The sequence below is a fragment of the Gorilla gorilla genome, chromosome 12 (genome assembly GCF_029281585.2).
Source record: "Gorilla gorilla gorilla isolate KB3781 chromosome 12, NHGRI_mGorGor1-v2.1_pri, whole genome shotgun sequence".
Taxonomy (NCBI): Eukaryota; Metazoa; Chordata; class Mammalia; order Primates; family Hominidae; genus Gorilla; species Gorilla gorilla.
In genome coordinates this window covers 47,296,861-47,323,274 of record NC_073236.2, presented here as the reverse complement: position 1 = coordinate 47,323,274, position 26,414 = coordinate 47,296,861, and the positions used below count along the sequence as shown (strand labels likewise).

Here is a 26,414-nt window from a genome sequence, read left to right as displayed (position 1 = left end):
TTACTTGACCTTTTTTTTTTTTTGAAACAGCATCTCACCCTGTCACCCAGGCTGGAGTGCAGTGGTACAAGCATAGCTCACTGCAGCCTCAGCTGCCTGGGTTCAAGTGATCCTCCCACCTCAGCCTCCTAAGCAGCTGGGACCACAGGTGTGCACCACCATGCTGGCTAAGTTTTTTATTTTTTGTAAAGATGGGGTCCCGCTATGTTGCCCAGACTGGCCTTGAGCTCCTAGTCTCAAGCAATCCTCCCATTTCAGCCTCCCAAAGTGCTGGGATTACACCAGCCTTAATTTTAAGTCTTATTTGCAAATAAGGAAAGAGCAAATTTAGTGGTGAAAATCCTAGCTTAGGGTTTAGATGCTGTGCCTCTAACTCAGCCCATGGGCCAAGCTACTCTCATAAAATACTTAACTATACCTATATCTTTTCCTTGTAAGGACTGGATAATACTTACAAAAGTGCTCTGCTACTTTTGGGATTTGGGGAAGGTTGGTTTTGAACGGAGGGAGAGAACCGATCAGATTATTTTATTTGCTCACAAGATTCAGCCACGGAAGCTGGTGGAGACCTCAGTTCACTAAGAGACCAAAGATGAATGTTAATGAAGAGTGATCTGGTGGATCTCACACCAGTACAGGCTGCTGGGTGGGGATGCTGACCCTATCCAGCGGCTTGTGCACACAGTGCATCTCTGGGGATGAGAGGGAAGCTCATAGATCCCACCATTGCACCCTCCCGATGCTGGAGGAACCTCACTTAGAAGTGAAAACAGAAACAGAATGCAGCTCACGAGGGCTCAAGCAGGAAAAAAGAACCAGTGTGGAATATTCTGGAACAGCATGAGAACCTTGTAGAGATTAAAAGTTTCTTGGCCTTAATATGAAATCTGCCCCCCTTTTCGAACATCCTAATCCTATATAGCAAGGCCCTCTGCCCTCATTCAATGACCTTGGCTATTTCCTTTGTTGATAGGTGTCCCTCACGCCCTCCCCCTAGGGACACGCTGTGGGCTCCAACTGTGGCTGGCATCTTTGTTTCTTTCCCTGTTTGAAATGGTGAACACTGACAGTGAAGTTAGGACCAACTCTGGGCTTCAGGAGGATACACAAAATCATCAGGAGAGGACCCCCCCCACCTCACCATGTTCACAGTTTCAATGCTATGTCTAGGTGACAAATGGAGAGAAACCAGGGTGTGATTCTGTTCTGATCACCATAGAGGAAATACTACTAAGGGAAAAGTCCAGTGAAAACGACAAACAACTGCAGCCAACATGTACCTGTGCATTGTGCAGGGAAGCTGGAGGGGAGGAGAGGAGAACGGGGAGAGGTGAAGGAAAGGGGATGAGAGAGATGGAGGGAGGAGGAGGGAGGAGGAGGAGATGGGGAGAGGATGGGAGAGGACGAGGAGAGGACAGAGGAGGAAAGAGAAGGGGAGAGTAGAGGAGGGTGGCTTCCACACAGCCTGGGCTGAGGCAAAGGAAGGCAGAAGAGGAGAGGAAGAGTGCAGGGAGGACTTGGATCTGTGGAAGGCTTGTGAATCAGTAACAATGATGCACAAATTGATGTGCCTGCTCTCAGAGAAATACAATTGAGTGTAAATCCTGCTTAAGTTAGCCTCATCTGTTGCTTTATGGTGTCAAAACAGTTTGCTTCAGTGGCCACACGCAGAATGCGCAGCCCGGTTGGCTCCTGGCCATGGGCAACAGTATGCAACTCAGGCCGCACCAACAGCTCCTTTTAGTTGGTTCTGGGGGCCGGGGTTGCCTTTCCTCTGGAGTGGGGGGCTCATCAGCTGCCAAGGCAGGCTCAGAACATGCCCAAGCTGCTGACCACAGCTCACGGACTCCTCTCCCTCCTGCTCCTGGGCTGGCAGGCAAGGTGCAGAGCTAGGGGCTCAGTGGCCTGTGTGGGGTGGGCTGTGCTCTGTGGAGGCCTTGTTCCGTGGATTGGCTGCGGCTACACCCCCTGACTGGGGCTGGGCCACTTCTCCCTCCAGGCTACTGCAGGCTCCCTGCACAGCATGGAGCTTGGTGGCCTGGGAGCATGGAACCCCTAGCAGGGCTACCTCTGCTCGGGTGGTCCTGTGCAACGTGCTTCCTCCCCAGGGCTGTCTGTGGCCTTCTTGCACACGTTTCACGGCTGCGGACACAAAAGCTCGAAGGGATGGAGCTTCTGTCCATGGTCACGCATGTTCAGGGGTAGGGCCAGGGCTGGGCTGCTGGAGCTGTCAGCGCAGCCTGGGGCACAGCTGGGGCAGGGCTTGGGCAAGATAAGAGCTGCAGTTGCACAGAGGTGTGGCCCAGGGAAGCTGGGATCCTGAATGGGGTATGTTGGCTCCTCACTCCAAGCACAGGCCCGGTGTGGCCAACGCGTAGGGAGATGCTGCCCTGACGTGCACCAGGGCACTAGTGCACTTGGCCTCTTCACCTTATTTTAAGTTCGTTCTGTTGATGAGTAATCCTTCACTCTGATCTCTATTTTAAGTTCGGCCTCTAGGTGTAGGTTGCTGGGGGAACCGGAATGTAAATAAGCCTGGCTTCACTTTGAAAAATCCCTTCTCTGCCTACTTTTTTTCCTCTGGGTGCCTCGTAGGGGACACCAAAAGCAGATGGATGTGCTGGGTCTGTTTTCTGGCATGCGGCTCTTGTTGGGTGGGCCCTGGCCCAGGTGGGGGTCACCTGCATCTGCTGTCCTCTCTGAGGTACTCAAGAGGAGGCCTTGGAGGGACCACACTGAAGAGCAGTTTGTGCCGAGACCGGCCCTTCCCAACCTGCCTCCCTCCCACCTCTCAGGGTCTCTGCCGCTGCCCCCTGCAGCCACACTGGCATCGCCTGTTACCCTGTTTCTCACCAACGTCTGTGAGTTGAGTCCTGTCAGGACTGCCAGTTCAGAGTCTCCTGGCTGAGCTGGATGGCGTCCCCTGCACTCAGTGGCGAGCCAGTCTTCGTAGACACATGCACCTGGGCCTGGCATGGCAGGGAGAACCGGGCAGCACCTGCAGGTAGCAGGGCTCACATCCTCCTGGCTCCTGAGCCCAACTCTCACCTTCCATTTGCTTCAAAACACCTTGGCAGCTCAACACAGGCCCTGCGGAGTGCTCAGGGCATCTCCGTAACACTCGAGACCAGCCAAGGCCACCCTGCATGCTCAGACATCACCTCTGCGGATTCTCACAGGTTGGTACTTCAAATACTTATTTAAGGCAATCATGGGATTTTAGGATCAGAGAGCCTTCCTCACCACCACCTGGTAGCGTGTATAGGGCTTTCATGCCAATGAGAAAAAGCACCTCTTGAGGGCAGGTTGCTGAGGACAAGTACAGCCTCCTCCAGGCAGAAGTGGCCGCTGCAGGTGTGCAGTCAGGCATGGGGCCAGGGGCTCACCACACCCGGGACGGTGCACAGACAGGATAGGCTGGTGGCTGGGCCGACTCGGCTGACCCAGCTGGGCATGGCATGTGTCTGCTTTCACGTGCAGCCTGTTGAAACTAACAGCACAGCCTTCGCTTACCCATTCTACTTCCTTATTTCTATAGCAAGATCTTTACTTGCTGCTAATTGTCTGCAGATTTCTCTTCCGCTCTAATCAGAGTAAACCAAAGTATTTTAGTGCCTTCGCTAATTTCATCCCCGTTCTCCTCTAGATGGTGGCTTGCTCATACTTCTTCTAAAATAAGTAAATGATTCCCAGTTCTCCTACCAGAAGTCCCACTTCTACTTTTCTCCCAGGGCCACGCTGGCTCGAGTTAGGGAGGCCTGTGCTTCCTCCTCACCTCTTCCATGTAGGTGCAGCACCCACTCTGCAGGGAAGACCCACAGCAGGAGTGCTGTCAGGGGCTGCACTGGAGGCCAGGGGGCTGGGGAGGGCTGGGTAAGTCCTGTGGAAGGACTGAAGCAGGCTCAGGAGCTCAGAGGCGACCAGGAGCTGCAGGCAGGGCGAGGATGAGTGCAGATGCTCAGAGGAGCGTGCGCAAGCACGTGGGGAGCTGCAGGTACGGCCTCAGGATGGCCAGCTCCGGGAGCACTGCTGCCTTCGCCTCTTCCCTGAGGGCTGACATCATGGTCTGGCTCAGCCCAGCCAGCAGAAACTGCTCGGTTCTCCCTGGGGCCTTCTGATTTCCTGGGATCCCACAGGCAGTTACGCCGGTTGAGATGGGGTTCTCCCAGGTAGAACCGAGTGTCACAGAATTCATGGAAGGAGCGAGCTGGGGTGGCACGGCTGTGAGGCCAGCTTAGGAGCTGATGTCTTTCCCAACTGAGCACCTTTGACACTTGTGTGTAGGGCTAGTGTGCAGGGACTCCCCAAGTGTGAACCTGGGCCAGTGGTACTGGCCTCACCTGGAACTTGTTAGAGATGCAGATTCTGGGGCCTCACCCTGGAGCTCCTGGTGTAAGGCCCAGCAATCTGTGTTTCAACAGCCCTCCAGGTACAGGCATACCTGTGGGATACTTGTGGGTTTGGTTCCAGACTGCCCCAATAGAGCAAATATTGCAATAAAGTGTCACCCAAATTTTTGGTTTACCAATATATGTAAAAGTTATATTTATACTATACAGTAGCCTATTAAGTATGCGATAGCATTATGTCTAAAAAAAGTAAGTACCTTAATTAAGAAATATTTTCTTTGTCCGGGCACGGTGACTCACACCTGTAATCCCAGCACTTCGGTAGCCTGAGGCAGGTGGATCACCTGAGCTCAGGAGTTTGAGACCAGCTGGGACAAAATGGTGAAACCCCGCCTCTACTAAAGACGAAAATTAGCCCAGTGTGGTGGCAGGCACCTGCAACCCCAGCTACTAGGGAGGCTAGGGCCAGAGAATCGCTTGAACCCAGGAGGTGGAGGTTCCAGTGAGCTGAGATCATGCCACTGCACTCCAGCCTAGGTGACAGAGCGAGACTCGTCTCAAAAAAAAAAAAAAAATATATATATATATTTTATTGCCCCAAAATGTTAATGATCATCTGAGCCTTCAGGGAGTTATAATTTATTTGCTGGTAGAGGGTCTTGTCTTGATGTGAATAGTTGCTGACTACTCAGGGTGGTGGTGGCTGAAGGTGGGGGTGGCTGTGGCAACTTCTTAAAATAAGACAGCAATGAGGTTTGCTACATTGACTCTTCCTTTCATGATAGATTTCTCTATAGCATTTGATGCTGTTTGACAGCACTTTACCCACAGAATTTCTTTCAAAATTGGAGGCAATCCTCTTAAACCCTGCTACTGCTTCAGCAACTGTTTATGTGCTATTCTAAACTCTTTGTTGTCATTTCAGCGATGTTCCCACCATCTTCACCAGGAGGAGATTTTTATCTCAAGAAACTACTTTCTTGCCCATCTGTAACGAGCAACTCCTCATCTGTTCAAGTTTTCTCATAAGATTGCAGCAATTCAATTACATCTTCAGGTTCAATTTCTAATTCTAGTTCTCTTGCTGTTTCTACCACATCTGCGGTGACTTCCTACACTGAAGTCTTGAACCAACCATTCAAGGTCATCCATGAGGATTGGAAGAACCTTCTTCAACACTCCTGTTAATGTTGATATTTTGACCTCCTCCTATGAATCACAAATGTTCATAATGGCCCTAGAATGGTGAATCCTTTCCAAAAGGTTTTCAATTTACTTTGCCCAGATCCATGAGAGGAATCACCATCTATGGCAGCTATAACCTTTGAAATGTACTTCTTGGCCGGGCGCAGTGGCTCACGATTGTAACCCCAGCGCTTTGGGAGGCCAAGGCGGATGGATCACTTGAGGTCAGGAGTTAGACACCAGCCTGGCCAACATGGCGAAAACCTGTCTCTACTAAAAAAATATACAATATACAAAAATTAGCTGGGCGTGGTGGCATGCGCCTGTAATCCCAGCTACCGAGAAGGCTGAGGCAGGAGAATGGCTTGAACCCAGGAGGTGGAGGTTGCAGTGAGCCAAGATCATGCCACTGCACTCCAGCCTGGACGACAGAGTGAAACTCCATCTCAAAAAAAAGAAAGAAAGAAAGAAAGAAAAAGATGTACTTTTAAAATAAGAACACTTGACAATCTAAACTATCCTTGATCCATGAGCTGAAGAATGGATGCTGTGTCAGCAGGCATGAAAACAACATTCATCTCCTTGTACATCTCCATCAGAGCTCTTGAATAACCAAGTACACTGGCAATGAGCAGTAATATTTTAAAAGGAATCTTTTTTTTCCTGAGCAGTAGGTCTTGACAATGGACTTACAATATTCAGGAAACCATGCTGTAAACACGTGTGCTATCATGCAGGCTTGGTTGTCCCATTTACAGAGCACAGGCAGAGTAGATTTAGCATAATTCTTAAGAGCCCTAGGGTTCTCGGAATGGCAAATGAACACTGGCTTCACTTAGAGTCACCAGCTGCATTAGCCCCTAACAAGAGAGTCGGCCTGTCCTTTAAAGCTTTGAAGCCAGGCCTTGATATCTCCTCTCTAGCTATGAAAGTCCTAGCATCATTGTCCAATATAGGGCTGTTTTGTCTACACTGAAAATCTGTTGTTTAGTGTCGCCACCTTCATCAGTGATTTTAGCTAGATCTTCTGGATAACTTGCTTCAGCTTTTCCATCAGCACTTGCTGCTTTACCTTGTACTTTTATGTTACAGAGATGGCTTCTTTCTTTAAACCTCACGAACCAACCTCTGCTAGCTTCAAACTTTTCTCCTTTAGCTTTCTCACCTCTCTCAGCATTCACGGAGTTGAAGAGAGTTAGGGCCTTGCTTTGGATTAGACTTTGGCTTAAGGGAATGTTGCAGTTGGTTTGATCTTCTGTCCAGGCCACTCAAACATTCTCCGTATCAGCAATTAGGCTGTTTCACTTTCTTGTAATTCGTGTGTTCCCTGGAGTAGCACTTTTAATTTCCTTCAATAACTTTTCTTTTCATTGACAACTCAGATAACTGTTTGGCACAAGTTTCAGCCTATCTCAGCCTTTGACATGACTTCCTCACCAAGCTTAATCATTTCTAACTTTTGACTTAAAGTGAGAGATGTTCGACTCTAGCTTTCACTTGACCACTTAGAGGTCACTTAGGGTTACTAAAAGGCCTGATTTCAATATTGTTGTGTCTAAGGGAAAAGGTAGGCCTGGAGAGAGAAAGAGAGGTGGGGGAACGGTGGGTCCGTGGAGCCGTCAGAACATACACATCACTTATCGAGTAAGTTCGCTGTCTTATGTGGGCATGGTCCATGGTGCCCAAAACAATTCCATAACAGTAACACCAAAAATCACTGATCACATCACCATAAAGATATAATGAAAAAGTTTGAAATATTATGAGAATTACCGAAATGTGACACAGAGACTCGAAGTGAGCACATGCTGTTGGAAAAATGCACCACTAGGCTTGGTGGATGCTGGGTTGCCCCGAAGCTTCAATTTGTAAAAAAAAATGCAGTATCTGTGAGGCACAACAAAGTGAAGTGCAATGAAATGAGGTTTGCCTGTGTTTCTGCTGCATTCTGAGGCTGAAGCCTCACCACCGGACAGGGTCCAGGGATGCCCAGCCTGGGTCCCCTCTGAAGGGCGATGAGTGGCTGATCACTCACTGTGGTGGCTGCACTGGGAATCTCCCTCAGGGTGCAGCATCACCCATGACTGCCCCTTCAAAGGGCAGCCTGAAGCCAGCGCTGGCTCACTTCCAATGGGGAAACTCCGCAGGGTTGTCTCAGCTCCAGAGCCCTGAGGATCAGAGAGGCTTCCCTTCAGCCACAGCTCAGGTGTGTCCTGAGAGCACTCCCCACAAACCACCCCATCTCAGGGTCTGCCTCCAGGAAACCCAACCTAGACAATGCTGGTACCGCTGGGGATGTGCTGCTACCACCAGGGCCTGCATCTCCTTCCCTCCACTGCAACCGGCCCTGCAGCGGCCCAGACGTCTCCAACCTTTGCCCGCCAGGCTCTACGTCATCCAGGGACTCTCTCAATAAAATTCTCTGCTCTTCCCACTTGCATCTCCTCCATTTCCCCACCTGCTTGGGGTCCCAGCTGTGCCCTCTCTAGAGGTGCAGGCGGCAGGGGTGGGGATGAAGAGTACTCACCCCTCCACTGGTTCTCAGGCTCACTCTCATATTCTTGGTCGCATCTGTCTGTAATATCCTGAGGACGGTGCCGCCAATGCCTGGAAGGGCTGACCATGGGGCCAGGCTGACCACAAGGCTGGGCACTGTCAAAGGAGGCTGGACGGCTGGCCTCTGAGACACCTCTTGGGGGCAGTACCCGGTGATTTTGCTGATCCAGGCCTTCGTTCCAAGCCTGGCAGGGACTTATTTTACCGAGTCTTATTGTCTTGAACTCACGCTGATCCAGTTCATTGCAGGCTGAGTGCAGCACCAGCCTGTTCTGTGAATTTGGAATGGGAGGTGCCCCTGTCTTGTGTTGGCATGGTTTGGTCAGCAGTCCTTTTCCTGTGTCCTAGAATGTGGGGACTGTTGTTATTGAGGATGGTTTGGTGGCCTTTTGACCACATGCACAAATGGCAGCGGGGTCATGAGGGGGTCACTCCTGATCACAGCAAGGTCTGCCAGGTCATCCCTGCCATGACAGAGAACACGTCTCACATGACCAGTGTCAACCACCAGATCCAGGGACCCTGGTCTGCACCTCAGCAGGGGAGGATGAAAACCGCTGGCCACCATTCCCCTGGGCTTCCCTTTCCCTGTTGCAGGCCAACCCCCCATCTCCCTAAGTCTTTCTCTGGGCTCCTGGATAGGACTCCCAGGTCCCTCAGGTGCCATCTGGGTGGTCATGCACCTCACAGGGTACCCAGTTTTCCCTGCAGGTAATGAACTGCACCCATCGACTGTGGAAGTTTCCTTCTCTGATGGCAAGCTGACATGCAGTCCCAGACCAAGGCTCTGTGCCAAGAGTTGCGCTGCTCTCAGATTGCAGGTACATGGACCGAGTCAGACCCAGGCGTGTCGGTCTGATGCCTGTTTCGTCCTCCTCCTCCACCTCCTCCATTGCTGTAGGTGATGACGGGACATCTCGAATGGCTCCTGCAGGGTAGCCCTATGCCCTCTCCCTGCCTCCTCCGGTCCTTCACATCAGGCAGTGGCTCTAAGATGCCCACGAAGAAGTGGAGGTGAGAATCAACCCTTCCAAATCAGGGGCAACCTACTCACAGCATTTCATCAACCTTGAGACCCTCTGGGTGGGTTGGCTGTGCCCAGGAGCATGGCCTCTAGGAGCAGACAATCATATTTCTGCTTTCCCAAATCACAGCAGGTCTGCCAGAGGAATGGCGGACAAGCCCCAGCCCAACACAGCAGGGGGTGGAAAGGGGGTGCAGGAATGAGAGATGTCTCTGCAGACTCACAGTCGCCTCCATGCACTGGGTGAGCAAACTGAGATCCTTCTTGTGTTTCCGGGCGACTGAGCCCTTAGGGAATCCCTGCCATGGAAGCCTTTCACATGCTGGAAGAAGGGGCAAGAACATCCAGCCATCGACACACTGACCGTATGAGATTAGGCCTCTTAATCTCAAGGGCTCATGTTTCAGTGCACATGATGTGGCCTGGAGAGGTCAAAGCTATGCAATCATGAAGATCAGGAACGAGGTCTCCTGAAGTCATTCCATGGCTGACTTTCACATCAGCCCCATCTGGGCCCTGGCTGGAGTCCCCAAGCCATCATTCTCTGCAGACCCGCAATGGGCAGCAGTGCACTGTTGTTTGCTGTGGTTGTTTTTGCAACGACAGCACATCTCATGTTCAATTTCAGACTTCTGAACGTGACTTACAGACGCTATTTTGGGAAGAATGGTTAGATCAGACCCCCACCCCAGGTACTTGCCACTGGTAGGGTATGTGTGGGAATACTAGCTTCTTAAAGAGGATAGGTGAGCAGTCAGGCTAATCCCCTTCCTCATAAACTGATGAGGTCAGTCTGATCTTTTCCTCTCTGGGGATAAAATAAAGGATGTCATGTTTTCAGAATGCATCATGCATACTGCTGTAACGTATGTAATGTTGTCTAGCATGTGACTGCTACTCAGTATAACAGCCATGAACACACATGGAACGGACCATCACCAGTCACAGGTCATGCTGACCATGATCCAGCTCCTGCATGGAGGGCCACTGTGTCACCTGCAGACACATTCCTACCTAAATCCTTGTCATCCTTAGGAAGGATGTTGTCCGACACATAAGTTTCCCTTCCCTCTTATCCAAATCTCAAGCTGAGTGGAAAGTGCCCTCCCCTGGGGTAGAAGCCCAGAGGGAGAAGGTGGAGAGCTAGAGGTCACAGCAACCCTGTCCCCCAGGGCAGGTGAACTGGGTGAAGAAGAGGTCCCTCCACACCTGCACCAAATTTAGAAGCCATCCAGGACATGGAGGTTTGTCCATGGTTGAGGCCTCCAGAATATTCACAACTCTTGAGGGGTGACATGCCTGGAACTGTTACGTTTTGGGTCTCCAGGACAGAGAAGCCTTCTTGGGTGGCTAAGCCTTGAGCTCGCCTCAAGCTGGGGAGCCCTCTGCACCCAGGAAGGGGAGGCCTTTGCTCTCATAGAACAAGTGGCAGCTACTGAGAGCCTGTGTACAGGCATTCAGCTGGTCACGGGGACTCCAAAACAAACACATCTGGGCTTTGCCCTTGAAGCACTCATGGCCTCAGCAACCTGACCTGCATCCTGCCTCTCATTTGGGAAACTCCATCAGGGCTATCCCCCTGTGGGTGCAGGTTTCTTTCCTCAGATAGCATCCTGCATCCAATTCTTCAAGAACAGCAGACCCATCACCCCCCACTTTTCCATGTGCCTCCTTGGCACCAGCTTTGCCTGAAGCTGCCAGAACTGAGCTAGGAGCATGGCAGGAGATGGAGGTAGTCATCTTTTGTCCAGTGCTGGTGAAAACCTGAATATCAGTCTCAAGGCATCTGGAAGTAGCCTGCTCAGGAAGCTAGGTAAAAAATAGGTACACTTCAAATACCTTTCATTACATTGGTTAATTATTGTAGGAGGATATTGGGAGCTTTCCTGCCCACCACTTAAGAAAGGCTGGTGTTTCCACTGGGCTTAGAGTTGGGTGAGCGTGTGCCAGCAGCTGAGCTACTTCTAGACCTTTTGAAGCTTGGCAAGTTGCTCTTCAAAATACTTTTTTGCTTGAAATACATCCTGTTTGGCCAGCGCGGTGGCTCATGACTGTAATCCCAGCATTTAGGGAGGCCAAGGTGGGCGGATCATGAGATCAGGAGATCGAGACCATCCTGGCTAACACGGTGAAATGCCATCTCTACTAAAAATACAAAAATTTAGCCAGGCGTGGTGGCTGGCACCTGTAGTCCCAGCTACTTGGGAGGCTGAGGCAGGAGAATTGCGTGAACCTGGGGGGCGGAGCTTGCAGTGAGCCAGGATCGCGCCATTGCACTCCAGCCTGGGAGACAGAGCAAGACTCTATCTCAAAAAACAAAATAAAACAAAACAAAAACAACAACAACAAAAAATTCTGTTCTGTAACAACACAGGTTCTGAGTGTCCCTGACGTCTGACCCACCCTGCATTCACAGAACTTTCTGTATTATGTCATCTTGTTTGCCAAGTTCATAGACTTCACCCTAACACAGTCATTCAAGTGACTGAGCTCTGCCAAACACAAGAGCAAAACGGAGTCTAATTCTTCAGAGCATGATTTAAATGGGGAATTTTAAAATTGCGCTTATCTGTTAAGAGCTGTAATTTAACTGGGCAGATTTTCTAAACAAGATAAACATCTCACTTCCTAGCACTGATTCATCTGGTTATATTTGGGGATGAGATGCAGCTGGCATGCGCTGGTGTGGCCCTGGGATGGGGGCTGAAACACAGAACCACTTCCAAGCAGTTGGTGACTAGTGGCTGCCCAAGCTCCTAGACTACCCGCTGCTCTGTGCACCTGCTTCCCTCCCGCCTCTCCCCCGAATCTCGGACCTTCCATGCTATGGAGAGCTTGCTCCACACTATGGCTGGCTCCTCTCCTGTTGACTGGGAACTGCACTGTGAATACTCTAAATATCCTCCCTGCTTAGAAGAAATGTCCTAGAAACAACGACATCAGAAGGAACTGCTAGACTTTTGTCTTCCACACTCTCCCTTCAGCGGTGTTATTAGACGCACGTAACTATACTGGCCAACTAGTAACACGTGGGAAAACCCTGCGGAAACCACACATGGACAGGCCAGCCCAGGCAGGAGGGAGGGCTGCAGGCACAGGACCCCGACAGACACAAAGGGCAGCTCACACGTTGAGGGGCAGCTGGACCTTGGGAGGCATGCCCTGCTCTCCAGACACCGAGGCAGCCCGTGGGACAGCCGTGGGGGTAGATCCCGCCGAGGAGGAGACATCCTGGAAACAGACAAGAGGGGACAGGAGTGAGGAGACAGAGACTCCATTCAAGGGAAAGAGAAAAGCAAAATGAGGCTGCATCCACAGGTGCCTGTGCTTCGCCAGCTGCCTGGCTGTTTGGCCTCCAACGTGCCGTGCCTACCTGGACTGTCAAAATGGTTCTCTAACCATGGGAGGGAGCCTGGCAGCCCAGGACCCCTGCCCTGAGGTGATTTTCAAGAGCCCCTTCCCAGCAGCTCAGGGAGCCTCTACGGCCTGCATCTAGGCTGGTCAGCATCATACTGTAGTCAGGCCGTGTTCCAGGCCTGGCTTTATTCTTAGACCTTGAATTAATTATTATTGTGTTTGTTTAAAAAAACCCACACGAAATCTTTCATGCTATGAAACAGAGCTTATTTAAAAAGAGCGTCCCCAGGAACTGGAGATTAATCCCTAAAGAAAATTGGTCCCATGACAGCAGACAGAGCAGCAGGCCAAGAGGACCGGGAGTCACAGGGTGCCCCCCTCCCCACAAGACCCCAAAGTGCTCCAAGCTTCAAGGGTTTTTTTAAGCAAGGAGATGACCCGAGGAACGGTCAGCATCAGGGGTGCGCTGTGCTCTCCGGGGACAGTGGGGGGGCCGAGGGAGGAATCTGGGTGGCACCATGGTCTTGCCAAGGGAACTACATAGAGAATCCTTAGTCCCAGCCCATGCAGGGCAGCGCTGCCCCCAGGTCCCCCTATGACCCAGCTTGCTCGCCCTGCCCTGGCCTTCCCTAGGACAGTGTCCTGTCTTCCTGTTCAGAGGCATTCAATGGCAGAAGGGTCTGACCTGTGTACCTCTCAAAGATCTGTCTGAGTCCCAGCCCTGGCAACAGTGCTTGTGGTCTTATCTGGAATAGGGGTCTTTGCAGATATGAGGTAAGGATCCTGAGAATAGATCATCCTTGATTAGAGTGGGCACCAAATCCAATGATGAGTATCCTTACAACACAGAGGAGGAGGACCGGGATGTGGAGGGGAAGGAAGCCCATGGGAGGACGGAGCAGTGACAGGAGTGATGCATCCACAAGCCGAGGGGTGCTGAGGATGCCGGCAGCCACCAAAGCCAGGAGGGAGCCCCGGAACAGACTCCCCTCAGCCTCAGGAGGAACCAAACCTGCCCACACCTTGACTTGGGGCTTCCGACGTCTAGAGCTGTGAGAGAACAACTTTCTGTTGCTTTTAGCCACCTAGTTTGTGGTACTGCTCTGGAAGCCTCAGGACACTCCATTAGAGGGGCTGTCAGGGAGCCTGGAGGAGGAAGGGGTCCACCTCCCTTCAAGGAGGGAGACAGGGGTCTCTTCCCTTCCTCTAGGATCCCGTGTAGGCCTGATGAGGGGCAGAATAGGGGTCCCAGCAGAAACTGAAGCAGAGGACAGGGCCAGGCTGCAGGTACCTCGGCCACAGGCAGGTTTGGTGGGGTGCGGGGGCTGCCTGGCTCTGAATGGGGAAGGTGCCTGTGTCCCCAGTGTGTGTCCTCAGGTGAGCGAAAGGCACTAGAAGCAGAGACCACACAGATGGGAGAGCCACCTGGAAGTTGCCCCAGGTAGGCGGCCAGCCCTGCCCCCAGACTGGCCTCACACCACCTTCTTAGCTTAGGAGCAAGAAGCTTAGCTTTCTCATTACTCACTGACCAGTTCTGGCCTTGCTTAGCTGATAACCTCTGCATGCCGCCGGCCACCTACCTGCCCCTCCCTGAGTGGTTACAGCCCTCCCTGACCAGCAATCATAGCAGAGCCTGAAACCATGCTACATGGTAAGCGTCTACAAAGTCAGAAACGATTTCTTCCTCCTGTTTAAACCCAGTGCGCCTGGCAGAATGAGCGGGTGCAACCAAGAGACTCCCTTCGTGTCTCTAGGGTAACTCCAAGTCTCAAATGACTTCCATTGCAATGCAGACACTGTGAGAAACATCTTTGACTTTCAAAGGATCCTGAGAGAGCCAGGTGTCCAGAGGGCAGCCCCTCACGGACCTCATCCCTCAGCCACACGCGGAAGCAGGAAAGGCTGAGCGCCGTGTGAAAACAGGGCTGGAAGGGGGCATTCCTTCCCATGGATGGATTCCAGGGTCTTCTGTCTGCCCGGGACACCTGCCCTCTCCATGAAGGGAGACAGGGAAGAGGAGGTGTCCCCAACAATGCCAGGATCACTTTCCTTCTAGAGAACTCCCCGGAGCTGGTCTGGATCATGAGTCACCATCCGTGGAGGTGTAGGTGGGGGCTGGAGGGCAAGTATGAGGGCAGAGACACCCCAAGGGAGGGAGAAGGAGAAGCTGCCACCTCACTCTCCACCAGGCCCTCCCAGCCCCAGGCATCTGCGCAGAGGATGCTTTCTCCACTGTCCACAGGTCTCCTTGTGGCCACTGAAGAAATGTGTGGGCAGGATCTTAGGGTCATTCACTCACCCATTCAAATAGTTACCAAGCAATTCCAACACAGGGACAACAGGCTCGACACACTGACACTCGATGACGTGGCAGTCGGAACTGGCCCTGGGCCCCCATGGAGAACACCATGGCCTGTGACTGTGTGGGGCTTGCAATCCAGGTGGCCAAGCACTGGACATACAATTCTTTTTTTTTTTTTTTTTTTGAGATGAAGTCTCACTCTGTCGCCCAGGCTGGAATGCAGTGGCGCGATCTCAGCTCACTGCAACCTCTGCTTCTGGGCTCAGGCGATTCTCCCGACTTAGCCTCCTGAGTAGCTGGGATTACAGTTGCACAATACCACACCCGGCTAATATTTTGTTCGTTGTTGTTGTTGTTGTATTGAGACAGAGTCTTGCTCTGTCACCCAGGCTGGAATACAGTGGCACGATATTCAGTGCAGTGGCTCACACCTGTAATCCCAGCATTTTGGGAGGCTGAGGCGGGCAGATCATGTGGTCAGGAGTTTGAGACCAGCCTGGTCAATATAGTGAAACCCCGTCTCTACTAAAAATACAAAAATTAGCCAGGCATGATGGCCCACGCCCGTAATCCCAGCTACTGGGGAGGCTGAGGCAGGAAAATTGCTTGAACCCAGGAGGCAGAAGTTGCAGTGAGCCGAGATATTTTGTATTTTTAGTAGAAACAGGGGTTTCACCATGTTGGCCAGGCTAGTCTTGAACCCCTGACCTCAGGTGATCTGCCCTCCTCAGCCTCCCAAAGTGCTGGGATTACAGGCATGAGCCACAGCACCCGGCCTGGACATGTAATTCTAAGCATGCAGCAGCCCTAGGAAGTTCAGCGTGCATAGGCCCCTTACACAGGTACCCAACCTGGGCTGGGCGTGGCTGGGAGGGCTTCGAAAGGCATGAGGCAGGCTTGTTAGGGAATGTCTTAGTCTGTTTAGTGTTGCTCACGACAGAATACCTAAAACTGGGTAATTTATAACAAAAAGGAATTTATTTCTTATAGTTCTGGAGACTGAGAAGTGCGATGCTGCACGGCCACTTCTGGTGACAGCCTTCTTGCTGGTGGGGACTCTGCAGAGCATCGCATGACGAGGGGGCTGAGCATGCTGGCTCAGGTCCTGCTGCTGCTTCTTAGAAAGCCACCAGCCCTGCTCCCATGAATCCAGGAATCCATGAGTGATTATTCAGCCTTGCCCTTGTGACCTAATTGCCTTTTAAAGGCCCCACCTCTCAGTGCTGCGCCTGGGGGATTAAATTTCAACATGAATTTCAGAGGGGACATTCAAGCCACAGCAGGGAGGTGCTGAGGGTGGGTGGTGGGCCTAGAGGAGCCCAGGCTGGCTAAGGTGGGAGGCCAGATGAAGTGATGGTTTGGAGGCAAAGGGGGCAGTATCCCCATGGGATGAGGACAGGCTGCGTGGGGCCTCCTGAGAGTGTTCTGGTCTTCAGTCTGAGGGCACGGCGTCCCTGGAAGACAGGCAGGGAGAAGGCAGCCACAGCTAGGACCTGCAGCTTTGCAGGGAACCCATCAGGAAGTGCGAGGGAGCCCAGCCTGCACCGGCAGAGGGCAAGGGAGTCAGGAGGGGGTCTGGACATGCTCAGGGGGCTGTTAGTAGGAACAGCAGCCGCGACTGTAGCACCCGTGATGGTAGCACTCGCCCTATGCAGAGTCTACCATGGCTGGGCCCAGCTCTGAGCACTTCCCCTGGAACAATGCTTTCAACCTTCGCAAGCCTGCAGATGGGTATTTTGAACTCAGGCAGCCTGCTTATTATTCTGAACTCAGGCCACGTGCTTAGCCACCACACCGTGGTGTTAGTTCCTCACAGCTGCTGAAACAGCCACAGACTCAGGGGCTTACAATCACTCAGAAGGTGTTGAAGTCAGAAGTTCTAAAATCAAGGTGTGGCAGGGCCGTGTTCCCTCTGGGAGTCTGGAGGAGACTCCATTCCCTGCCTTTGCAGCTTCTAGAGGGTGCCCACGTTCCTTGGTCCCCTCCACTTTAAGGCAAGCAGTGCCGCGTCTTCCTCTCTCTCGCCTCTGCTTCCACCACGCCATCCCCTTCCCTGACTCTGGCCTCTGCTTCCCTCTCGGGAGGGCCTTTGTGGCTGCGGTGGCCCAGGTGATCCAGAAGCATCTTCATCTCAGGGTCTTTTCCCATTTGCCACATGAGGTGACACATTCTCAGGTTCTGGGATCAGCACTTGGACATGTGTGGGGGCCATCAGTCCCTTCTCCACCAACAAGATTAGGTCTGAAGGACGTTGAGGGAGGAGCATGGGCCGAGTTTCTAGCCTTGGCCAGATGGAGATGCTGCTGGAGAGACAGGAACAAGAGACCACAGAGGCCATGGGCTCAGTGCTGGACACACAGTGTTTGGTGTGCCTGGAGATGTCTCAGTGTGGATGATGAGGGTGCTGGTAATGCCAACCAGGAGCTCAGAAGGGACTGGCCTGGGCAGCAGATCTGGGGTCATGTATGTATAGCTGATCTATGAGGCAATGCAGTCTTGTGGCAAAGCCCTTAGCTCCCAGGTGTGTGACCTGTGTTTGTGACTGTAGCCAAGATGGCGTCTGTGAGTCTCCGATCTCTCATCGTGTCCATTGAGGGTCATGAACTTCTGCTCTGACCATGATGGTAACAGGGGCCAGGTTTACCCTCCTGCCTGAAAAAACTGAAAAACCAGATGAAACCTGAATCAATAGCTCCCAAGACTATAGAAACCAAGCAGTGGAGGACAGAGCCCCCAAGACATGAGAAGATGGGGTCGTGGCAGCTTGCATGGTCTAGACAGCTGGAGTATGAAGTCAGACAACCCATAGGCTATAAAGCAGTCACTCTAAGTACACAGAATAGGCCCTCAACAAAGGCTCGTGATCGTCGTCCTGAAGCCAACAGGGTAGACGGTGCAGTGGCCTGGGAGACAGTGAGGAGGGAGCATGCCCTGGCCCCACCTGCGGGACACCACCCAGAAGAGGGCACTGAAGGAGGCCAAGATGGGGCAGCCCAAGAAACAGAAGGAGACCCATAGCCCAGGGGAGACGGTGCTTCAGAGGGAATGTCATTGTCCATTGAGCTGCATGCTGTGGAATGGCCAAGGAAGCCAAGGACCTAGAAGGACCCACCGGTCTTGGGAATGCTGACATGCACAGGCGCTTCCTGGGGCAGGTGACTGCCCCTGCTGGACCACTGGTGGGGAGTTACACCTCTTGATCCCACTCATGGGACGTGGAAGACCCCCGTGTGCTCCCTGCAGGGAAAGCCCTCACTCCTGGCTTGGGCCAGTGGACCCACAGTCCCCTGGTTTCTGTCCCATTCTGCCATAGTTAGTAACAGAGAAGTCTGCAAACTCAGGTCCTACAAGGCATGGCCCTCATGACATGTCTATGCTGTGTGGAGGGCTGGTGGGGGCAGGGGTGCTGCCCCAGAGCACAGAATAGGGAGGGGAATGTGGGGGCCAGAGACGTTCTCATACAGCCCCAGGTCCTGGTGATTTGGGCTTGTAGACAAAGCTGTTCTCCATTCTAGAGGGGGAGAGACAGACAGGAAGACACAGAGACACAGAGAGAGACAGAGGTAGACAGACAGAGACAGAAAGAGACAGATAGACAGAGACAGAAAAGGAAAAAAAGCCTGTAGCCCCGGCAGTTTCCTGTTAAGAATGAATCCTAAAATAACCAGACAGGCCTGGGGCGGTGGCTCACGCCTGTAATCCCAGAACTTTGGGAGGCCAAGGCAAGCAGATCACCTGAGGTCAGGAGTTCGAGACCAGCCTGGCCAACATGGTGAAACCCTGTCTCTACTAAAAATACAAAAATTAGCTGGGCATTGTGGCAGGCACCTGTAATCCCAGTTACTTGGGAGGCTCAGGCAGGAGAATCGCTTGAACCCAGGAGGCGGAGGTTGCAGTGAGCTGAGATCACGCCACTGCACTCCAGCCTGGGCGACAGAGCAAGACTCTATCTCAAAAAATATATATATAAAATAATGATAATCAGACAAGTCAGAATGGAGGTACAGGTAAGGATTTCGCAGCAGCACTGTTTATGATACGAAAAACCTGCACTCCTGAAGTTCCAGGGTGTGGGGCTGGCAGGCTGACAAGGACACAGAATGCCCCACTGCCGCCTGTGCCATGGTCTCCATGGACAGGCCTGGAGGGCCATGTAGGGTATGCAGAGTGGAAATGGAGGTGACAGCATTGCATATGAAAGCTTATCTAATTTCTGACAGTGATACGTGTATTTTCATGGCAAAAAGTCAGGAAACTTACATACCAAACTATAACTTTGCTCCTTTGGGGAGTTGCCTTTTGGGATAATTTTATTATTTTTTAATCTACGCTTTAATGTCAAGTGACAATGGTTTCCTGAAACATTTCCACAGTGGTATGAGAAGAATAACAGAGTTAACACTTGAGGTCTGCCTGATGGTAAGCCCGTATCTTCCTCGATCCCCCATGTGCCATCTTTGTCAGGGGATCCTGGGAGCTGACAAAGGGCAGGGGTGACCCTGCAGCACCAGCAGGGGCTGGGCTGGCAGTTCTGTGCTCCCAGGCACTGGCACTCTGCAACAGCGGGAAGAGTGGGAACCTAAGATGATAGGCACACACTGGTCCTGCTGTTGTTACCATGCCTGCTGTCCTGTTCAGATAAATGCTCCAGAAACAGCCAAGCTGTCCCAAACCAGCATAGCACAAGCAAAGCACAGCCAGAGCCACGCTGGGGCCACACTGGGAGGGTGGCCTGCCTGAAGCCTGCCCCAGCACTTGGATCTCCACCTCCCAATGTCCTGGAGCTGCTCAAGCCATACTCCAATGAAAGGGGGGCAATGTGTTTGGCCAGGAGAGACCAAGGAGACTGTGTTTTGTCTGCTGGGCAGAGGCTGAAGGCTAGGCTGAGAGTGCACACTGTGCGGAGCACACGCATCATGGACCACGGCGGCCGAAGGCTCACCATCCCATCTGCGCCGGCATCCACCGACTGCCCTGCATGAGTCCAACGTAAAGCAACCCACAGGGCTCGGTGTCAGGAGGCTCGGGAGGGCTCAGCCAAGGAACCTGAGGTGTGGACAGTGGGAGCTGCCACAGGGCCCATTCAGGGGTCTGGGGCCTTGGCCACCCTGACACAGGCTGTCCCTAAAGACAGCAGGAGGGAGACATTCTGGCGGCTTCACTGGAATCCTGGCCTTCAGCTGACACTTGATACGGCAAAAGCTCCAAGCAAATATGTGGGATTTAACAGTAAGCTATTACTTAGAGCTGGAATGAAGAGCAGAGAGAGGTCAGATGTGTGGAAATGCTTTTTCCCAAAGGTCAAGATGAAGAATGCCTAAAACTGACATGGCTGAGCGTGGCTCCCGTGTGGCCGGCCTTCCTAGCATGGATGTGTGGTGTGGTGCCCAGAGCGAGGGGTGCAAGGGACATCCTGCTGTGTAGGAGGCAACGCTGGGCTGGGCTCTGCCCTCAGGGATATAAAAACTAAAAGTACAAAGAAGTGAGTGGCACACTGGTCATGGCTTCCTGATGCCGATGGGGTCAGTCCATCCTCTGAATCTGGTCTCTGTTGCTACGGATGCAAACGAGCAGCAATTTGCTGGTGGCCAAGGTGGGAGGGGGTCAGGGGTCCTCCCACTGACAGGCTCAGCAGCACGCTACTGGGGGCCACAGGCCCAGCTGTACAGAATGTGACTCCCAAGAACACGAGGCCTGCTGAGGGGCAGAGATGAGCAGCCACTGCTAACCCTGGCAGGAACTAACTGCAGGGAAAGGGGCCTCTCCTTTAAATGACTGTAATTAGGAACTCCTGAGTAAAGGCACAGGCTTCCACATGGCCAGCATCCTGCAAAGCCTGAGCTGCAGCACTGCCTGGATATACTTTCAGCCCCCAACCAATGGCGCCTCTCCCCTGAAGTATTCATAACGAGGTTGAGAGTTGCTGACTGTGACACCAGGGACTTGAGGGCTCCTTGCCTCCAGCTCCAACCATGGTGCTTGGCCCTGGACGCAGGCCTGGCTTCCTCCTAACCACGAGCCACCTCTCTGATGCTGCTTTGATTTTTAATGACTTAATTTTAAATGATTCTAGGCCTTAAGGGATTAGTAAAGACTTGGCAGGAGTGAGGGAGTCAGCCAGTGATAAAAACAAGAAAAGAGAAAGAGCTCCAGCTGCCTTTGAGTAAAAATAATTGGGGACACAGCCCTCAGACAGATGTTCATCCTATCTCCAAGATCATCCAATGGAAATCTCTGCTCTGACTTCAAAGCCAAGTGCAGCCCTGTCTCCCATGAAGTCGCGCCTAGCAGCCCATGCCCAGGAAAGGGCTCTGACTATAATAAAGTACGTTTGCACCACAGTCTTTTTAAAAGGCTCCATAATGGATACCTGCCAGGATTTGGCCTGGGCAAGTGGACACACATGTTCCGAAGGAGCTGGCTGACATGCAGTGGCCCAGTTCTCTGAGTCACTGACCCTACAGAACAACAACTCCAGCAATCCCTCCCTCGGGCAGGATGCTCAATAACACAGCCTGTGAGCATTTCACATGAGCCCAGTAGTGCAAGGTCGGCTGGCAGGGCTACAGGTAGGAGAGGATGGCCTGTCTGATGGAACTTAGCACAGGCAAACAGTAAAGTGACAGCGTGCACGCTGATGCTGCCCCCTGGGTGCACAGAGCTGCAGGGGCCCTCCGCACCGAGGTCAGGTCTGGAGCTCAGCCTGACTGTGCAGTGCCCTGGATCCAGGCAAGCTCCACTGCTCCTGCATCTCTCTCCCTGTCACAGAGCTCACAGGTGAATGGCACACAGCCCTGGAGCTGCTAGTCAGTAAAGATTGGGCTGTCATCTGTGACGGCGATGTGTTTCATCAAATTCCAGCCTCCCCTGGTTGGAAGCCTGGTGTCAGCAATGGCTGCAGTGCTGTGGCCGCGGTTCCCCGATTCTAAACCACCAGGTTGTAACCAGACACCAGAGCCTCCTCCACTGCATTTTAATGGAGCCCCTAAGCAGTGGCTGGGAACCAGGCCATATTAGTTTCCTGCTGGGATTACTAAAAGGGGAAAAAGAGGGTCTGGGGGTTGGCAGGCTGTACAGGGGCTCCGAGTCTCTTTCTTTGACACTATGGAACAGACAAAGACCCCAAGAAGAAACATCTCCTCATTTAAATGTTTAATGTAAGTCCAGAAAACATTGTCATCACCCCAAGGAGCAGTGAAATGGGCATGCATTATTCATCACTCGCTACCACTCCATTACACGGGGTGTAAATCAGACCCTCATGAACTTGCTTCCCAAAGAAAACTCTAGAATAAAACATTTATGGCCTGATTCTTCTGCTTGGTTCTGCAAAGAGGAGCAAGCAGCTTGTGCAGCCAGAGGCCCCACGTGCCTCTCGATCTCCCTCTCGGGGAGGGCAGTGGCCGGGGAGCCCCAGCGAGGGGGTCTGTCCTGGGAGAGGCAGAAGCCATGCCTTCTGCCCACGTAACTTCAGCACTCTCAGCTGGTGAGGGGAACTGCTTGCTCGCCACTGAAGATGGAGGCGAAAACTCCCCTCCACTGCTGCCCACAAGCCACCTGCCCCCGTAGGAGTTCCAAATTTGCTGCTGGACATTTAATTCTCACCCACAGGTTGAATCTGGCCCAGTGTTCTGCTTTTGTGAATAAAGTTTTATTGGCAGCCAGCCATGCCCACCATCCACTGCTGTCTCCAGCTGCTCTGATACTGCAGGGTGGAGCTGAGTCACTGTGGCAGATACTACCTGGCTGCAAAGTCTAGATTATTTACTATCTGGCTGCTTCCTTTAGACAGTTTGCTGCCCGGCTCTAGGTGTCTATGATGAGAAGATGAACCTCTTCCCCTTTCTGCTTTTGTCTTACTGGGCCAATAACTGGAACCAAAAAGTGAAAGTTGTGATCAAAAGCTTAACAAGGAATTCCCACAATATTACTAAGGCGAATGGATCAAAACAGTGGAATGTGGGAGGAGAACATCCACAACCCGACTCCAGTTTGGTGAATGAAAATCTCAAAACGTCAACAAGGAAAGGGGAGATCTGTTAAGGAAGTTATAGGACCCCTTTCTCACCTACCCGGGGCTTCCCAAGCCTCAGCTAAGAAGCAACCTATCTTGCCCTGGAGCCTTTCTTCTATCAGGAAGAGCCGTGGATGGCCTCCGCTCATGGCCTTCCTCACAGCTCTCACTTGCCTGTTGCCTCTGACGGTAGGAAGGCCCTGGACCCTCCTCCCTGTGCGCACCCATCAGGCCAGAGGCTTCTCCATCCAGCTTTGCATAAAAGGCACAATATTCATCCACATCCAACTGTGCATCCATTCTGCCTTCAAACAGAAAGTGCCTCCTTTACAGGTGGTGGCTGCAGGAGGGGTGGACTTTGAAAAATCCTTTTGTTCAGCTCTAATTCAGTGTGTCCGTCTATCCATCCTTCTGTCTGAGAGTGCCAGTGCGAGGCACTGCCTGTACAGAGAGGGAAAGCACTCTCTTGCCGCAGCGAAGCTCACGGGCTGGTAGAGGGGACAGCGAATGGGGGGACGAGGTCCTGAGAGTGAACCCGGCCTGGGCGTGAGCGCGTGTGGGACCCCGTTTTTCTCGCCTCCTAAACCCACACTGCATCCAGATAACACCTGTGGGGAGGTAGGTGGTTTAGCCTGGAGCGGGAGGGCAGATGAGCTCTGGCAGAGGGAGGGTGAGGCAGTCAGGAGATCTGGGTGGAGAAGGTTCTTAGCTCCTCACAGTCCCCCCGTCCAGGGCCATCATGGGTCTTCACATTACAGCACTGAGGACACCGACCTCAGTGGCCTGGTTTCCTCCTGCTTTACCTGTACTGATCGAGGCCCTTCCTCCTTTCCACCCTCTGAGGCATGGACTGTGTGCTAGTCTCCTGGTGGGTCCCATAGGGCCTACCGGTGGGCATTCATGAAAAACCCTCTGTGGATCCCTGCAGGATGTGGCTTCAACAGCTGCTAGGACAAGGGAGTGACTCTTCTATGCTGCTAGCCAGCAAGTGCCCACCCAGAGCTCCCGGATGCTCTCCAAATGCCAAGAAGACCCAAGGATCTTTCCTGACTCTGCCCAAGGATGGCCTGGAGGCACAGGCAGAAACCCGTGGATCTGGTTCCTAGCTTGTCATAGCAACAAAAGAAACACTGCCAGCACCCTGCACTGTGATTGGTAAACTTTGCAATCGACAAAAATCATCAGGACGCCAGGTCACAGGCAGCCACGGTGTCCTCTGTCCCCACTTAAAGGCCAGGATTGGTAAGTCATGGAGGTACAGCTATTTCCAGATTTGTAGAAGAAAGTTTTCTTGTATAAGATTCTCACAATGGGATTTTTTTTTTATTCATCCCAGGCTCACTTGGTACTTTTTGTTTTGCCTCCCTATAAGGCATGTAATTAAATTTATAACTTTCTGAAAATGCTAAAAATAAGCCCAGGTGCTCTGCTATGCAGGCAGCTTGTGCTCTGCAGTTGAGAGCTGGAGCTGGAGCCGGAGGTTGCACAGCTTATAAGCAGTAAGTCTGGGGGCTGCCAGGCCTGAGGCAGGAAGGTCCTGCTTCAGCTCCTTCAGCTTTTCCCCAGCACTTCCTCCTGCTTGAAGCATCTGTCTGTCTGTCCCGTGGCAGAGATAAGACCCAGCCAACACAGGAAGCTGCACAGAGACAAATAGCAGGTGGTGATGCATTTTAAAGTTGCCCAGAAGCTTCCATAAGGAACTCTCCTCATTTACTTCTCAGACACGAAGAGACTTGAGAAATGCTGTCTTTTGATGTTCTCCCTGCTGAATTTCAAACACTTCCCCTTCCACTGATTTTAAAGGGTATGTTCCTAATTTCCAAGGGTTGCTTATTTGGAGGTAATTTGTAAGCCATGGTGCTCTCCAGAACAGAGAAGCTGGCAAGGGCCGATGAAGGTGCTGGTCCTGGCTGGACAGCGAGTCAGCCTGCATCTGACCACACTCTGGACCCAGCAAGAGCCCCTGCCCAGACGCAGGACACTCATGGGCAGTATTAGTGGGTATATGCTTGCACACGGCAGTGCAAGCATAGCCGTCAGAGCCACACTAGCCTTGCTTTGGAAAGGTGTCATCTCTTCCTTTGAAGCTTCCCAACTTCTGTGCTCAGAAATGCAAACTTGCTGAGTTGTAGGGAAGTGGCGCCTGGGGACGGTTCTCCTCCAGGCCCCGCTGGACTCCATGTGCCCACCCCCTCAACAGGGCGGGGCTGTAAGATTGGCTTTGACCACTGAAATGCGCATGAGCAGAGGCTTCCATGTAGCCTCTGTACCGGTTGCCTCATTTCTGCCCCTGCTATGGTCCTGGAGACATTCTACACCAGGAGTCAGAAGGCATTTTCTCTAACGGGCTCAGTAATAAACATTTCAGGCTGTGTGGGTCTTACGATCTCTGTCAGAACGCCTCAATATCTCTGTTATGGCTTAAAAACAGCTGTGGATGATATACAAATGGGCGTGTGTGACCCTGTTCCAGCAAAGCTTTCATTTACCAAAACAAGCAGTTGCTAGACTCAGCCTGTGGGTGTTTGCTGGTGTCCCAGGTGAGGATGGTAGAGCCAAGTCCTCTTCTACCGGTGACTCATAGTATGAGTGAGAAGCAAGCATTCGCAGCTTGGTGCCTCCGAGAACGTGGGCTGCTTATTACGTGATGTAGCTGCTCTCAGTGATGGACCCGGGCACTCCAGAGCTGACTGCCCATTTAGGGTCCTCGGGCACCTGCTTGACTTCATACTTGGTTTATGAGGAAATTTTTCTAAAATGTAAGCAATCATTTCCCGATTTGATCCAATAACCTCAAAAGCAAATGTGTCATAGTGGAGTTGGCCTGAATGGCCTCTTTCCCTCTCCTCTGATTATCCTCCCTCCCCCAGCAGAGCACTGACATGTGAATGATACTCCATTATGCCCAGAGCACCAGTTGAGCCTCTGACCTCTCCCAGTCGCAGAGGAAGAATCCCTAGGGGTGCAAACATGAGCAGGACGGGCCATGTGAGGCTCAGCCGGCTGCACGCCCTGGACACCTTCAGCCAGAGCCCCACAGCTGTGTCCTCTCCCCAGCCATCGATGTGCAGCAGGGCCTGCGGGAGTTGGGGAAGGCCATACAGCCTCTCAGGTACCATGCTGCTTTATGTACAAGACCATCCAGTGAGGAATGCTGCTGGTGCTGTCTTGTGGCCCACCCAACAAGGAAGCTAGCATGTGAGAGCCCCACCTGTGGGCCAGTGGCACCTAGCCCTGCCTTCAAGGACCTAAAAGCCCAGGGAAGAAGGGGGGATGGCCATACACACAAATAATGTTCCATCATGGGCACATGGGAAGTCCTGTAGGCAAAGAGACAGTGGGGGAATTGATTTGGTGGTGGAAAGGTGACATGGGGCCATAGAAAGCTGCCGAAGAGAGGTGAACATGTCAGATAGCCTGGAAGGACGGGCAGGAGCCTTCTGCACAGGTATGCGTCTGTGCGTTGCCTGGTAGGTAGAATGCCATGCTGAGGGGCAGCAAAAGGGACATTGGCAGGTGGGAAGGGATTAGCTACGGCAGTTTCAGGGAGAAATGGACCAGGGCCAGAGCAGCGTGGTGCGCAGGGAGCAGATCTGCACAGGCTCACGGGAGTGGACAGTGCTGCCG

At 52.4% G+C, this 26,414-nt stretch overlaps 1 protein-coding gene across 1 annotated transcript in view; it reads right to left on the bottom strand.

Moving 5' to 3' along the window:
• The window catches only part of SH3RF3 (SH3 domain containing ring finger 3), a 372,286-nt gene that overhangs the window by 71,248 nt on the left and 274,624 nt on the right, over positions 1 to 26,414 (bottom strand). Inside the window, exon 5 of the mRNA XM_031007935.3 lies at positions 12,242 to 12,345. Coding sequence (XP_030863795.2) covers positions 12,242 to 12,345 — 104 coding nt within the window. The remainder of the gene's footprint in view (positions 1 to 12,241; positions 12,346 to 26,414) is intronic.